Here is a 13,775-nt window from a genome sequence, read left to right as displayed (position 1 = left end):
ATCATGTTGGGCTGGATGCATTTAATGTTTCTGTGGATGGGGGCTAAGGACATTTGGAGCAAAGTGGCTGTGGAAGATTTAGGTGTCATGGCTCAAAGTTTGTGATGGCTGGGAAGAGTGCTGTGAGGAAAACGTGCCAACCCAGTACTCTTACATTTGTATACATATATAAAGAGTGGAGCTTGGAGTCGTGGTGTCACCTGGTAGGTTCCCCGGGGCAAAGTGCAAACAGCGTTGTCCCTCAGCAGTAATGGCTCTTTTTGCTCTCTGCTGAAGAGTACCATTCTCTGTGGAATAGAAATTTGCTGTTTCTGATGTCTAGCCTCTTTGCTAGTCATGCATATAAACTAGCTTGGATTGTCCCTAAGGTATGATGTCTCAGTATGGCTTAAATTGCATATTGAAATTTTTGTTTTTTCCCAAGAGATCAGTTCTCTCAAGTATTCAAAATACTTATCCCACTGGGAGTAAAGCATTGCATAAAGCAATCTGATACAATTTCCTGCCACTTCAGTGCAATAAAAGTTTTGTTGGAAATCAAGTGAACGCTTATCTGACTTTTGTTTTTTCTACACATTGCGTAGTTGAATACTTATTTATTTTTTCCTCTATAGGCGGATCAATATTGGGTCCAGGTTCCAGGCTGACATTCCTGAGCTGCAGGACAGATTGCTAATGGAGAAAGACGTGCACAAGGCTACTTTGGTTTGGAAACCATGGCCAGAACTGGAGAACAAAGTCTTCCAACAAAGAGGTATAATGACTTGCCATTTTAGAAGTTCCTACGTCAGCCCGTGCCTGTTGAAGAAATGCGCATTGATTTCTCGTGTCTGTACCGAACAAAACGTTCAGGAGAATATTAATCGCTGAGAGTGCAGAGCAAGCGACTAGAACTACGTGGTACAGGTTCAGAGGAACAGCAGTATGTAGTGGCATTTAAAGGGAAGTCTGGATGATCTGGCTTCTGGCAGCCAAGGGGAAAAGGTCGTTGCTGGGAAGTTGGGTACTGAACTGCCTGGTAAAGGCAGAGGTCACAGCTGAGAGGCAGATGATGGATCCTGTACCCTGTGACCATAGTTGAGAGGAAATGTGTAAGCTTGGTGGGTTCTACCAGTCCTGAGCAGAATTTTTTCCTGCCTCTAACATGGTTCATTCTGTTTTGCCACCCTGGCTGGAGCCTTCTTGGCACAGCAACGTCGCTGGTGTGTGCGGGTCATTCATTGCTCACAGGCAGATCTCTGGCTCGGGAGCCGCCTGTCCCATCCCAAGGATGTGCTCCATTACATCCTCTCCTCAGTGATCCTAAAGCAAGGAGATGAGATGCTGAGGAAAAAAAGAGTGAAAGAATCTGCTGCCCTGAACTATGTAGTTTTCGAGGGGCATTACAGAATCCCTGGCTCCAGATGTTTGACTGACAGGCTACTGTATTAGCAGTAAAATGTTGACTTGTTTCTGACAGTGGAAGACCTTTTAAATATGAGCTGTTCCAGTGTGTTACCTGGTGGAGGAACTAACTCAGAATACGCTTTGCACTCTCTCTTTGAAGCAAAAGGAGATATTATGGTAAGATAAAAAGCTGAAAGGGGAGATATGATCCTCATCTGCAGATAAATTAGCATGCTTTATTAAATGGATTTAGATATGGTTATATAAAAAAGATTTCTGATTGATTTGAAATGATGCTTTAAACATCCTGTAACATTTTTGGGGAATGACTTCTCCCTTTATTCTCCAATAAATTTAAATTTCAAAGCAGTGCCTCTCTGAAGGCTTACTGTATATTTCATATAGATAAGATTACTTAGTTTATAGCCTTGGGGCTTTGAATGTCTCCCAGTGCTTGCTCCAGCCCTGATATTTCACAGGCTTTATATTTGGTCACAGGGAGCTTAGTCCTCCTCTAGCCCTTATAAAAAAACCCTTTTTTTGGAGCAGCAATCACATCTACTTATTTGTTCAGAACTGTGAGGTAATTGCACACTGTTCTTATATAAATAATGCATTTCAAATATTTGCATTAGTTTAGTGGTGGGAATGTTATTAACTAAGGCAAAACATCCATTTTGCCTAGTGTTAGGGAAAGGCAAGGCCCCTTGCACCAGTTCCTGGAAAGCCAGTATAAAACCAAATGCAACAAAGCATGGGGCTGGAATGAGTCTCACTGGATTGGCTAATACAGTGGGTTTTAGGTGGTGTCCCAGTTTCCTTAGGCTCTGTTAGCTGTGTCTGAGGGGTCTGAGAATGTCAGGATGTGGAATTTGCTTTACAAAGAGTCTGCATTTTCAGGGGGGAAAAAATTAGGGATCCATAAATCCTCTGTCTTCCTGATCTGAAGGACTATTAGCTGTACTTGCAGTCATTCTTGAAAGGTGTTGACCTACACAGGTATTCTAAAATATTTTATGCCATAAATACTAATGCTGTCAAACCAACCATTAAATATTAGTATTAATTAACACTATCAAGTCAAACACTATAAATGAATTTGTTTGTGGCAAGCAGAAGGGAGGGAAAGAGCTGGAAGTTGCTAAGTAATAGTCACACTTGTGTTCACTAAGGCAGGGCAGGTGCACATTAGGTGCCCTTCACTGAGGTACAGTGTTAATGGGCCTTGGAGTAATTTGATGTGATTTTATATGACAGAAAAGAGAAAAGAGAGAAATTAATTCATATCCTCATACCAAATAGTCTTCTAAATGCAGTTTTATGCCACAGCTGATTGCTTTTCCTAATTCTGTTTTTCCCTGCTTTTTCCTTTAGGTTGCTCTTGAAAAGCTGCTATTGCGAAAGCCAGTGAGACTGAAGTGTCACCCTTTGGCAAATTACCACTATGCCGGTAGGTTTCCTTGGGATCTTTCTATCTGCTGCACAGTCCAAGCCTGGCATCCCAGGTTGGATGGGATGGGATACATGGGATCACCTTGCACTCTCTGCTGTCTGCTGCAGGGATGGCAGCATTTAATAGAGATGATATGGACAGTGCCAAGGGTACTCCCAGAGCTGTTTGTTGCAAGTTTAGCAGTTCTGTACACGACTGACAATGTACAGAGGGTTTGCATCCATGTTGCTGCGTAGGATTCTACGGATTTAAAACTGCCTCCGGTGATTATTTTTTTCTTTTAAACTGAAATTTAAAAACTTCATCTCCTTTTAAAACTGCTGCTATTTGTAATTTATAATTTAGTATCACTAATGTCTTAATTTTCTGGTACATAAACAATCTACCATCCTGCCTGCTTCTTCCGAGGTGATGGTGCACAATGAATGAATATGATAATCACGAGCACCCTTCCAAAGAGGCAGTGCTGTAACTCTTACTAGGATCTTAGTGCTGCTTACAGAGCCTCCATGTATGGATCTAGTGAAAAAAGTCTGGGTTGGTGACTTGTTTCATAAAATACAGCAAGAACTGCATTGTGGTGTGAAACAGAAGTGAAATACAAATATGGTGTTAAGTCACTGGACTTGAGTTGCGTCACCTGAGCAGAGATGGCAAATGTCTCTCCTCTGCAGCCCCCCATGCTATTGTTTAATGCTTTGTAGTGGCTAACAACTGCTGAGACACAGAATAGGGTTTTACATAAGACATTTTGAACTCCATCTCCAGTTCAGGCTCAATAGGAAACAAGCCAAGAGTCTTCTGGTGGTTAGTCAATCACAGTGTCCAAGGTCATGTACTCATTTCAGTTAGTCACTGTGCAAGGCAAGTAGAGAAGCAGTCTTCTTCCTGGCTGTAGCAGCCCATTAGAAAGACTTCCAAGTAACAAGAAATCTTTCTAAAGCAACTCCTTAACCCCTTGGCCTGAGAACAAGAACAGAAATGTGTTTGATGGTAGCTGATAGTGACAGTGAATAAATGTGCGTGTCAGGTTTTCAGTTTTGTCTGAGGGACGTGCTTGGTGCCTGTGGTAGCAGCTCTGTTGCAGTCCAAAGGGTGGACGTGGGAATGGATGGAGAAGGACATCAGCCAGGAACTTTGACCAGGCTCTCTTGCCTGAAGAGATGACACCAAATCATAAGTGTGAGACAGTTCAAGGGCATGAGAGCAGGAAGATGAGGAGATACCCCACAGCCTCTTCATCAGTAAACAATCTAAGTAGCAGAGCAGATAAGAAATTGCTGCCTGTGTGGCAGAGGAGGAACCGTCTTTACCAAAGCAACTTCACAGTAGTTTCAGAAAGAATTCATTGGAATTCAGGGAGGAGCCAGGAGACTGTTTTGTTTAATTTCACATAAGTTGATGCTAATCCTTGGTAACTAGCACTGAGACCTGTGGACACCTTTGAATCCCTATTTCTTAACCAGGAAAGAAAGCTTGATTGTGCTTATCACAGCATGAAATACAATCTCACCAGTCTGGACTTAAGTGCCATAAAATAACAAGACAAAGCATTACTTTCTAATGCTCTTGCATGCAACATGTGATTGCAACTTAACATTGACAGCATTGCTCTAGCACTGTGCAGCAGCTCTTGAAGAACAGTTTATTTCTGATTGATAATCAGCCACTAGAGGCATATGAGAATTTTTCACAATCTACTGTATGAATAGCTTTAATATGACTTCAAGTGGCATCATTTTGGGATAACTTCATGTTTTCTGCTCCATACTCAAAAATCACGGCTCTCAGGCTTGCCACATTTAAAGGTGGAATACATTGAAACAGAGCATGCCACTTACTCATGAGAGTTAACTCGTTAGAGTACCACAAGCAACAGATACCCAAACTCATCCTGAGCATTGTCTTTGAATGAGGGTACAGGCAAATAGCTCACCTTTGAAAATTGTTGGCTTGTGAAGGAAGCCACTTGTAAAACTCGAGGATTTTCTGTTGTGTGCCAAGAGAGCTGGACATGCTGACCCAGGGCTCCTTGGAAAGAACACCCTAATCTCTGTCCTAAGACTCTGCCATCTGTCAGGATGGTGTTTTAAGAAGAGTGAGGGAACATCTACAATATGTTCCAAACACTTGAATTGTTCTCCTTTTAACAGTGGAGTTTCTCAGGTCTGAAGTTCTGCAGTGAGAACTGTAGGAGAGATGGTCTCTGACATAGGGCACTTCAGGCATTCTGCAAGCTTCTTGTCTGTGCTGTGACAGGATTGTGGGTCAGACCCAGCATATGTTGTACATAGTGGCTTTCAGCTACCTCTCCATGGGGCTCCCTGGGTGTACACGTAGCCCCCTTGAAACCCACAAGTTGGGCCCAAAGCACACAAATGAGCAGAAGATATTTAATGTCAGTTAATCAGTGCAAAAACAGTACAGCAGGTAAAACAAAATGTAGAATAAATATCTAAACATAAAGATCAGCTTTAAAATTTGATCTGTATTCTAAAGCCCTGAATTCTTTTTGCTGCATTGCAGATCTCTCTCTATGCACGTTCTCTATATCTCCCTCAAGCTAACAAGAGCAAAAGTGGTTTCCCAGCAACCAGAGTTAAAAACAGCTTTTCTTCTGTTTCTTTTCCTACACAGGATTTATTCTATTAATTAGGTTACTTCCAATTAACCCGCATAATCTTATAAGGGTCTCTGCTAATACCACAGCTATTGGGGAAAGTATGCAAGGCCCAAATTCTCCATAGGTGCACAACAAAATTAGTTCCTGGAAGTGATTCTATGTTGTTTTTATTGTGTTGTCTTTTTCGGAGCGTGGGGTAGAGGCAGGAGAGCAGAATAACTGGAAGAAAAAGAAAATCTCTCCCGGTGTTTTCTTGCTTTTTAAAGTTATGTTTTGGCATAATAGAGTCGGCTCCTGGACTGAATGAGTGCATTTACCCCTGCACAAAGGGAGGGTAAATGCAAATGACTGACAACTTGTGTAAGAAGGGAATGATACTGGTTCAGGGGGGGAAAAGATGGAAAGGCGGTGTGTCAGCAGAAAGATCTCTGGGTGATAACAGAATAAGTAAAACTCATGGCTTGAAGCCAGTGCCTTTCTCTGATGCTTAAGAGACCTTTAAGTGTAAATCTCTGTGGAAATTACTAATGTGTGTTTATATCCAGTACTGGAAGATCCTACAGAAAACAGGCTGCAGAGAAGTGAATTTTGTAGTTTTCAGCATATAAAGGAGTGATGAGATACCTTCTCTGAGCTTGTAAGCTTGGGAGCTGATGCTGAAAAACAAAACATTTGCAGTTAATAACACTGCTGGGTTTTTTTAGACGAAAGTAACTTATAGATTTCAATACCATGTGTGGTGCCAAGACCCAAGTTAATTGAAATTGATGCAGAGGCAAGCATTTCTATGGAGAGTAGTGACATTGGCAGGACTATTTGGGATTTATTTTCATAAAAGTTTTAGATGTTTCAGAAATTCTCAGACTGAAGTAGAATCTTCTTACAGTGTAAGTCATTTCAAAGGCATCCACTTTATGACTTATTGCATATCTTTCCTTTAATGTATGTAATGCTGCCCACTCCTAACAAACAACATTGCTTTGATGCATCAGAGCAATCCTGTGCTCCTTCTGTTTGACTAATATTGAGAAAGCATAAATTCAGTTCAATTTAAATGTTGATTTCACATTTTCATGGGCAGTTAGGTCAGGGGACCAAACAGAGAATAACAATATTCAGAAGTTTTATATACAGCTTCCATTAAATGATAAAAACACTTCGTGCATATTGCACATTGTTACAGTCTCTACCTGCTTGTGACCTCTGCCACAGAGGATTTAAATATCTTATCCCAAACCATGCAAGTGAAGAGCTGCAAAAGTATCTTACAAAAGGAGAAAAAAAGGATATATGAAGTTCTGTGTCATCAAATGTAAAGTGGCATACATGGGAATAAGCAACTCAAGCCTTACATAGGAAATTATGAGCTCTGTGGTGGTACTTCTCAACTAGAACAAAAGTTTGGGATTGTAATGCTAGTTCTAAGAAAGTAGCAGCTGTATTTTCCAGCACCTCAAAAAATAGTCAAGCGCTAAGAGAAAGTCTGGATTTTATGTGGACTTCTGTGTGCCTTTCTGGTCCTCTTGTCTTTATAGGAATGCTTTAGTGCTGGAAAAGGTTTGAGGGGACAGCAGTAATGATCCAAGGTTTGGAGAGTGACAGAAAGGGCACATAATTCTGAATAGCATGGAGGTGATGGTCAAGGTTGGGTTCACTTTCTCCTCCACTTGATGAATGAAGGGTCATCCAGTGAAGATACTGGGAGCCAGGAAACAAAGAAAATGAGGTGGCCCTTCACACAGAGGATCCACTGATCTTGAAACTCGTTGGCAAAGGATGTTTTGAGTACGAGAAGTTTAATGGGTTGAAAGGAAGAGTGGCTCAGCACTTTCATGGGTAGTTAGTAAATAAGCAAACTGCAACAGACTCAGGAAATCCCCTGTGCCTAACACAGTCAGAGGTTAGGAAAAATTAGGGAGAGGCATGATATTTGTTTGCCCTGATCTTACTGTCTCCTCGGCAACTGCCTGTCACCGCTGCTGGAGACCAAACACTGGTTAGATGGACTTCAGGCCTGAGTCAGTACAGCCATGCTTGTATTTGGGTAGCAGCAATCACTCACATGTGCTTGAGACTTCCTGCTTCCCATTTTAGATACAGCATCAACATAAAGGTGGTGAGTTTTTATTGTTCATAATGATTTCACTTTCTTTTTAAGGCTCTGACAAATGGACGCATCAAGAAAGGAGACTGTTCAAAGAGGCATTGTCCACCTACAGCAAAGATTTCATATTTGTACAGAAAATGGTAAGGTTATTTCTTCTCTGTCAATTGCTGGGGTGGGTTTTTTTTTGGTGGGTTTTTTTGTTTGTTTTGGGTTTGGTTTTTTTTTTGGTTTTTTTTTTTGTGGGTTTTTGTTGTTGTTTGTTTTGTTTGGGTTTTTGTTTGGTTTTGTTTGTTTGTTTGTTTGTTGGGTTTTGTTTTTGTTTTGTTTTGTTTTCCTTTTGCTCTATTCTGTTGCTGTTCTTTTTCCCTCCAGTGCCAGGCCAGCTGATAGCAGGCACAGGGGCAGCAGTGGTTACAACATCGATAGGAGTGGTATATTCATTGGGTGTACCTGCATTAGATACCAGTAAAAAACTGTTATAAACAAATAAAAGTTGTTCCTCTTGTTATTACATGTGAAAGTTTTCACACCTGGAATCCAAATCATGGCATTTTATGTGTGGGACAAATACGGTATTCCATTATCATCTTGGTGTTCTCTGGCAGTTTGTTACAAAGTACCAGAGTCACTGGCATTGAGCCTGGTGCCAGAAAGGGTTGAAGCCTGTTAATGAAGAAAAAAATATGCTTGGGCTTACTTTTCATGTTTTGCCACAAAGCAGAAAAGACAGGTTAATAAATCTCAGGGCACAATACTGTACTTGTTAGCTCAATGTTGAAAAATATGTGGGTTTATGTGAGTCGAGTCTTAATTCTTAGATTGTTGTACAGTGGTACTGTACAACTCAGCAACAAGAGTACATTTTTAGTCATTTTCTGTCTGGAGTTTAGAGAATCCCAGAGAAATCTACTGAAGTTGAAAAAGTCAATGCAAATGTGACTGGAAAAAAAAATTTAACATAACTATTCTATGAAAGTATTCCTGTTGTAGTCAAACTGCCTTTTTTTTTTTTTTTTCCCCATTTGAATGTTTGAGGAATAAAGCCTACCTCTTGGAATACACTAAAATTGTGTTGAATGAGAGCAAAAAATTAAAACTGGACTATTTCTGCAATTCTTTAACTACAGGTTAAGTCTAAGACAGTTGCACAATGTGTGGAATACTACTATACCTGGAAGAAAATCTTGCGTTTGGGACGGAAACACAGAACGCGTTTAGAGAAGAAAAGAGATGAATGTTTGGTAAGTTCTACAAGAAGATGAAGAAGTTTAATGCTTGATAATTTTTGTTTGTCCTGTTTTGAGGAGGAGGTTGAATTAGGTCACCTAGGTATCTTCCAATAGAAATAATTTTATAACTCTAAGTTACGTTCTTTATGAACATTTTGTGACCTAAGCTACACCAAGATTTGTGTGGCTGGACTGCAACCAGGTAAAAGTGCATTATCTAACTGTAGTCCAGGGAAACCTCTGTAAATTATGCCTGTGCCCGTGAGTGCTCCTAAAGGCTGCTCTAACATTCCAGTACAAATTCCACTTTGGATCTGTTGATGTGTGGGGGTGTTTTTTGGTTGGTTGTTTTGGGGTTTTGTTAAAGTAACTTGACTACAAGTACCGCATACATGGCTCTTCTGATGGCAGGAGAGCAGCACTGCACCTGGCATCTGTAGATCTTTGGAGCCACAGCCCCATAATATACGTGGAGGCTGTCTTGAGCACTGCAGAGAAGGTTTATGTGCTGTAGCTTATGCACTAAGGGGTTGTAGCTCCAGTAAGACCAGAAGTCCATTCAGGGTGGGAAGAAATACCGATACTGGGAAGCCCACTTGACTAAACGACATGCTGTTTCAGGACTACACTGTACGTCCTACTATCCAGTGCTGTCTATCCTTGTACCATATTTCTAGTGTTCCTTAAATGCACTGTCTATTTTAGACAAGTGGAGAAGAGGAAGTGTTAGAAGAAGATGAGGAGATCGAAGACGACAGAAAGGAAGAAAGGGAAATGCAGAAGTCACCGGACCCACCAGCAATCTCTCTTGTTGGACCCATAGATCTACCTGCCGTTCAGGGTCTTTCACTGTCTTCATCCTCCTTCATCTGTGAAATGCCAAACTGTGGTGCTGTACGTGTGTTTGGTATATTTAAGGGGGAGAGGGTGGTGGTGGTAGTCATATCGTGATTTCTTCAAATTGTGATTTTGACTGCTTTTAATTCCCTCCCCACAAAATATAAGCAGTTTGATCTGTACAGAAAACGGAATTCTGAGATACCAGTCAGAAATACTATAGGGCAACAGCTCCAATTAGGTTACACAGCTTTAATAATAGGATAGCTCACGGCTTTGTTTTATTGTGACTATCTTCAACTCTAGTGGCATATTGCTGAAAGCAAGCACCATTTGACCGAGTAGATGGTGCATATAAGACGTGTTCGCTTGTTCTGTTGTTATATGCATTCAGCATCCTCCTTTCTGCAGTTCCAGTGTTCCCTTGTGATTTCTCGGGGTTTATTTCTTTGTGTGTGCGTTGTTTTCTTTTCCCCTCCCCGCCACCCTGCTCCCTGCCAGGTGTTCAGTTCCCGACAAGCGCTGAATGGCCACGCGCGCATTCACGGAGGTACGAACCAGGTGACGAAAACACGCTGCACCTTTTCCGGCACTAAGCAGAAATCTGGTACGCAGAGCGGATACTGCTCCATCAAGAGCTCACCTGCCCACAGCACAACAAGCGGCGAGACCGACCCGACGACAATTTTTCCTTGCAAGGAGTGTGGCAAGTAAGTGTGACTGACTGCAGTACAGCGTCGCCTTTGCCTGTTGAGATTCCAGATCAGCACTGCTGTGAAAAAACTCTGGTTTTCGCTGTGTCTTGAAAGAAGTTTTCCCCCTAGATGATACGTTTTCTTACCAAAACTGTCAGGGATAGGTTTGCGTGACATTTTGGATGGCCCCTGCAGTATTTACTCTGGTTTTCCACTTACCTGCTAGAATATCTACATCTGACATTCTGGCTTCCTGCTTCATGACAGACTTGGATGTGACAGTGGGCAACTTTTTCTGTGTTTCTGTCCATCCTAATGTGGTAATCCTTCACTTTTTCCCCGTTGTGCAAAATGGGTGTGAAAGTGATAGAGGGAAAAGTAGAATGTGCATAAATACCAAAGCAGGTGTGGGAGCTACAAACTACCTCTGGCAAAATCAGAGTAGGCCATTTTGATACCATCAGGATGTATAAATCTGGTAATATGTCCCTGAAATTCACACCATGGCATTGCAGACTTCACTGACTTTCTATTTCAGGACAAGGAAGCAAATGTACTGATAAGTTGTTGAGTCTTTTTTGGCTCATTTCATCAAAAGCAGTGCATTTCAATCAGATTTTTTTTCCTTTAAAATTTAGGGTCTTCTTCAAAATCAAAAGCCGCAATGCTCATATGAAGACTCACAGACAACAAGAAGAACAGCAAAGGCAGAAGGCTCAGAAAGCTGCTGTGGCAGCAGAAATGGCAGCCACTATTGCAAGAACTACTGGGCCAGCTGGGCATAGTTTGATCCCCCTGGATCACATGAGTTTGGTTAAACACGTTGAAAATGTTGGTGACATTGACGATGATGTTGTTCCGGATCTGGGTGATGTCATGGAAGAGAATGAAGTCATGGATGCTGACCTTTTACTGGATGATGAAGATCCAGATCTACTGCAGGATGATGCTGAGTTGTAAATAAAGTTGTTTGACAGACAGCTACTGAGCACACCCTGAATGGATCAATCAGGAAACATGGACTGCTTGTTTATTCCCACTGATTGTAAACTACCTGTTGAAAATTATAATTCTTTTATCCAGGTCTAGAAAAAAAAAAAAAAATCTGCTTTTTTCCCTTTTTTTTTTTTTTATTAATTTGTGTTTTGGGGGAAGAAATAAATAATTGGTACAAATATTCTTATAAGGTGTTTTTATCTGAGCTCTTTTTGCTGATAACTTCCAAGGCCACTAATTACAGAAGTTCGTGGTTCTGCTATCAGTTCCTACCAGATGGTCCTGGTAGAATCTTTAGTCTTTAACTCTTCCAAGTTTCATTTTACCCCAATTACAAGAATAAATTTCACACACTTCTGATGAAACTCTTTTTTTTTTTTTTTTTTTTTTTTGCCTACATTGGATAATTTCCAGCATCTTCTAGAGAGTAAATGTCATCTCTCTTAAAGATATGATTACATTATTTGCCTTTGTGCTGCCATTTCAAGCGAGATAGAGAAAAAAGAAATCTGGTTTAACTGTGAAAGAGTTAGTAATATTGCAGTTCATTTTCAATTCTGTCTCGGTTACACAGGACATTTTAGACCTTCCATTTTAGCAAGGTTTTGATCTGCTGATTTTAAAATGACCTAATTTCAAGGACTGAAGAAGGAATATGATTGTTCTGTGGTTCACATCCTCTGATGGGAGCACTGAATCAGGAACACTGCCTTGGTAATCAGATTGCACTGGAAATATTGTCCCGTGACAATAAATCACACTGTGGAATAGCCATCTCGGTGGTTTTAGGGGAGCATGTGCTTGAGCAATGCTTGCTCTCTCACCAGGCAAACACAGGGAAGCATTCTTGCCATTGGAAAAGAGACTGATATGCTTTCAGCACCTAGGTATAATGTGTTATTCTCGTGCCATTTTCAGTCCTCTTCATTACATCAAATTCAGCTGTGGTTTATTTATTATAAACATGCTGCAAAGGTGAGTTGATGTTGCTGTTTAATGACCATTTCTCATCCCTTAGGTTCAGATCTACGTGCTGGACACCTGACACAGTTTATATAAATTTAGATTTGGTTCTCTGATCAAACAGGATATTGAAAGAATCGTACATTGCAGAATAAAACAATTAAGGAAGAAATGGAGTTAGGTTGAGTGGACCTTTAATTACAGAATACAAATGCTGATTGCAGAGCTCTCACAGGCAGCAACACCAATTTTCTTGTGAATTTTGCACAGTGGAGGAGTATTATTAACTTTATAAAATAATTTATAAGACTTATTTCAGATCTTCCAGGCTTCAGCTTTGTTTGGCCTTTTTAATGGGTTGGGGTTATTTTATTTGGGTTCTTTTTGCCATATTCCTAGTATCTTCACCAGAATCTGAGGGATGGTGGGTCTTATTTTCTACTTGTTATCCTTGTTTAACTATGCAAAATGAGCGTAAATCACAGCACTTTTATAGGAGTCACCGGACCACACGAGTTCAGAACCAGTGGGACCCATTGACAGAGAGAGGTGCCTTCTCTGTCAAAGCCAAATATGTGAAGCCAAATGACCTCAAGTTTCTACTGAAGGTTGAATGTTCTGATACTGAAAAACAACCCTTCAGGAGAATGGAAATAACTTCTCTGTTTCTGGTTAGTGAAGTTCCTGTGTACGTGGTTGTTTTAGAGTTCTGGGGGGTTTTCCAGAGGTTTTTGTAGTAGGATTTGGCCAGTGGGTGGAATTTCACTCCTGTCACGTAAGAGGTGATGTTCTCAGTTATTGTACCCCTGAGCTTCAGGAGATCAGGCAGCAGCAGCCTTTTGTTTCCCAACCTGCCACTCAGCACATTTCCCAGCAGTTCCTGTCCATGCTGTGACATTTTATTTTACAGGGGGCATGTGCAACCCATGTTCAGCACTCTGGGTGCTCAGCTGTGTACCGCCAGCGAGACCCACTGACAAAAAGATCTCATAGATAGTGCAAGTCTTCGTGGTTTGCAAAGTGGAGGCTTTTGTGAGCATTAAAAACGTGTTGGCTTTCAGAAGCCCCTGTTAAAAACAGTCCAGCAGAGTCTACTCTTCCTCTCCCAAGCTTGTATCATTTCGAACTTTTAAGGATCTTTGTGAGAAAGGCTCTACACTGGAAAATAGGCAGATTTTCAGGTTCCTGGTGGTTAAAAACTTTTTAAGCAAAATGATGATTGAAATCAGAGTTCTACTTGAAGAACTGAGTGAAATACAGTAGAAACTTAGGGGCTTGATTCTGAAGAGCAGCTCTGTATTAAAGAATCTACAGTGGTACTTTTTTTTTACTAACAGTTGGACAGGACCCGTGCTAAACTTAATATCTATAAATACATATACATACATATATGCCTGGTTAAGTAACATTAATTGGGTGCTGTTTTATCGTACAGCCGAGAATATAATAGAACAACGATAACCAAAGAAGTTATTCATAAAGGAAA

General features: G+C 40.9%; 1 protein-coding gene across 9 annotated transcripts in view; it reads left to right on the top strand.

Moving 5' to 3' along the window:
- Window positions 1-11,516, top strand: part of TRERF1 (transcriptional regulating factor 1) — a 99,915-nt gene extending 88,399 nt beyond the window's left edge. For all 9 annotated transcript variants that reach the window (XM_058419991.1, XM_058419994.1, XM_058419993.1 and 6 more), the window contains 8 exons: window positions 615-754; window positions 1,460-1,563; window positions 2,761-2,836; window positions 7,621-7,709; window positions 8,697-8,810; window positions 9,504-9,692; window positions 10,137-10,345; window positions 10,969-11,516. In XM_058419991.1, coding sequence (XP_058275974.1) covers window positions 615-754; window positions 1,460-1,563; window positions 2,761-2,836; window positions 7,621-7,709; window positions 8,697-8,810; window positions 9,504-9,692; window positions 10,137-10,345; window positions 10,969-11,290 — 1,243 coding nt within the window. In that variant the 3' untranslated portion in view covers window positions 11,291-11,516. The remainder of the gene's footprint in view (window positions 1-614; window positions 755-1,459; window positions 1,564-2,760; window positions 2,837-7,620; window positions 7,710-8,696; window positions 8,811-9,503; window positions 9,693-10,136; window positions 10,346-10,968) is intronic.
- The last annotated feature ends 2,259 nt before the right edge of the window (window positions 11,517-13,775 follow it).

The sequence above is a fragment of the Hirundo rustica genome, chromosome 3 (assembly GCF_015227805.2).
Source record: "Hirundo rustica isolate bHirRus1 chromosome 3, bHirRus1.pri.v3, whole genome shotgun sequence".
NCBI lineage: Eukaryota > Metazoa > Chordata > Aves > Passeriformes > Hirundinidae > Hirundo > Hirundo rustica.
This window is presented reverse-complemented; position numbering and strand designations above follow the sequence as displayed.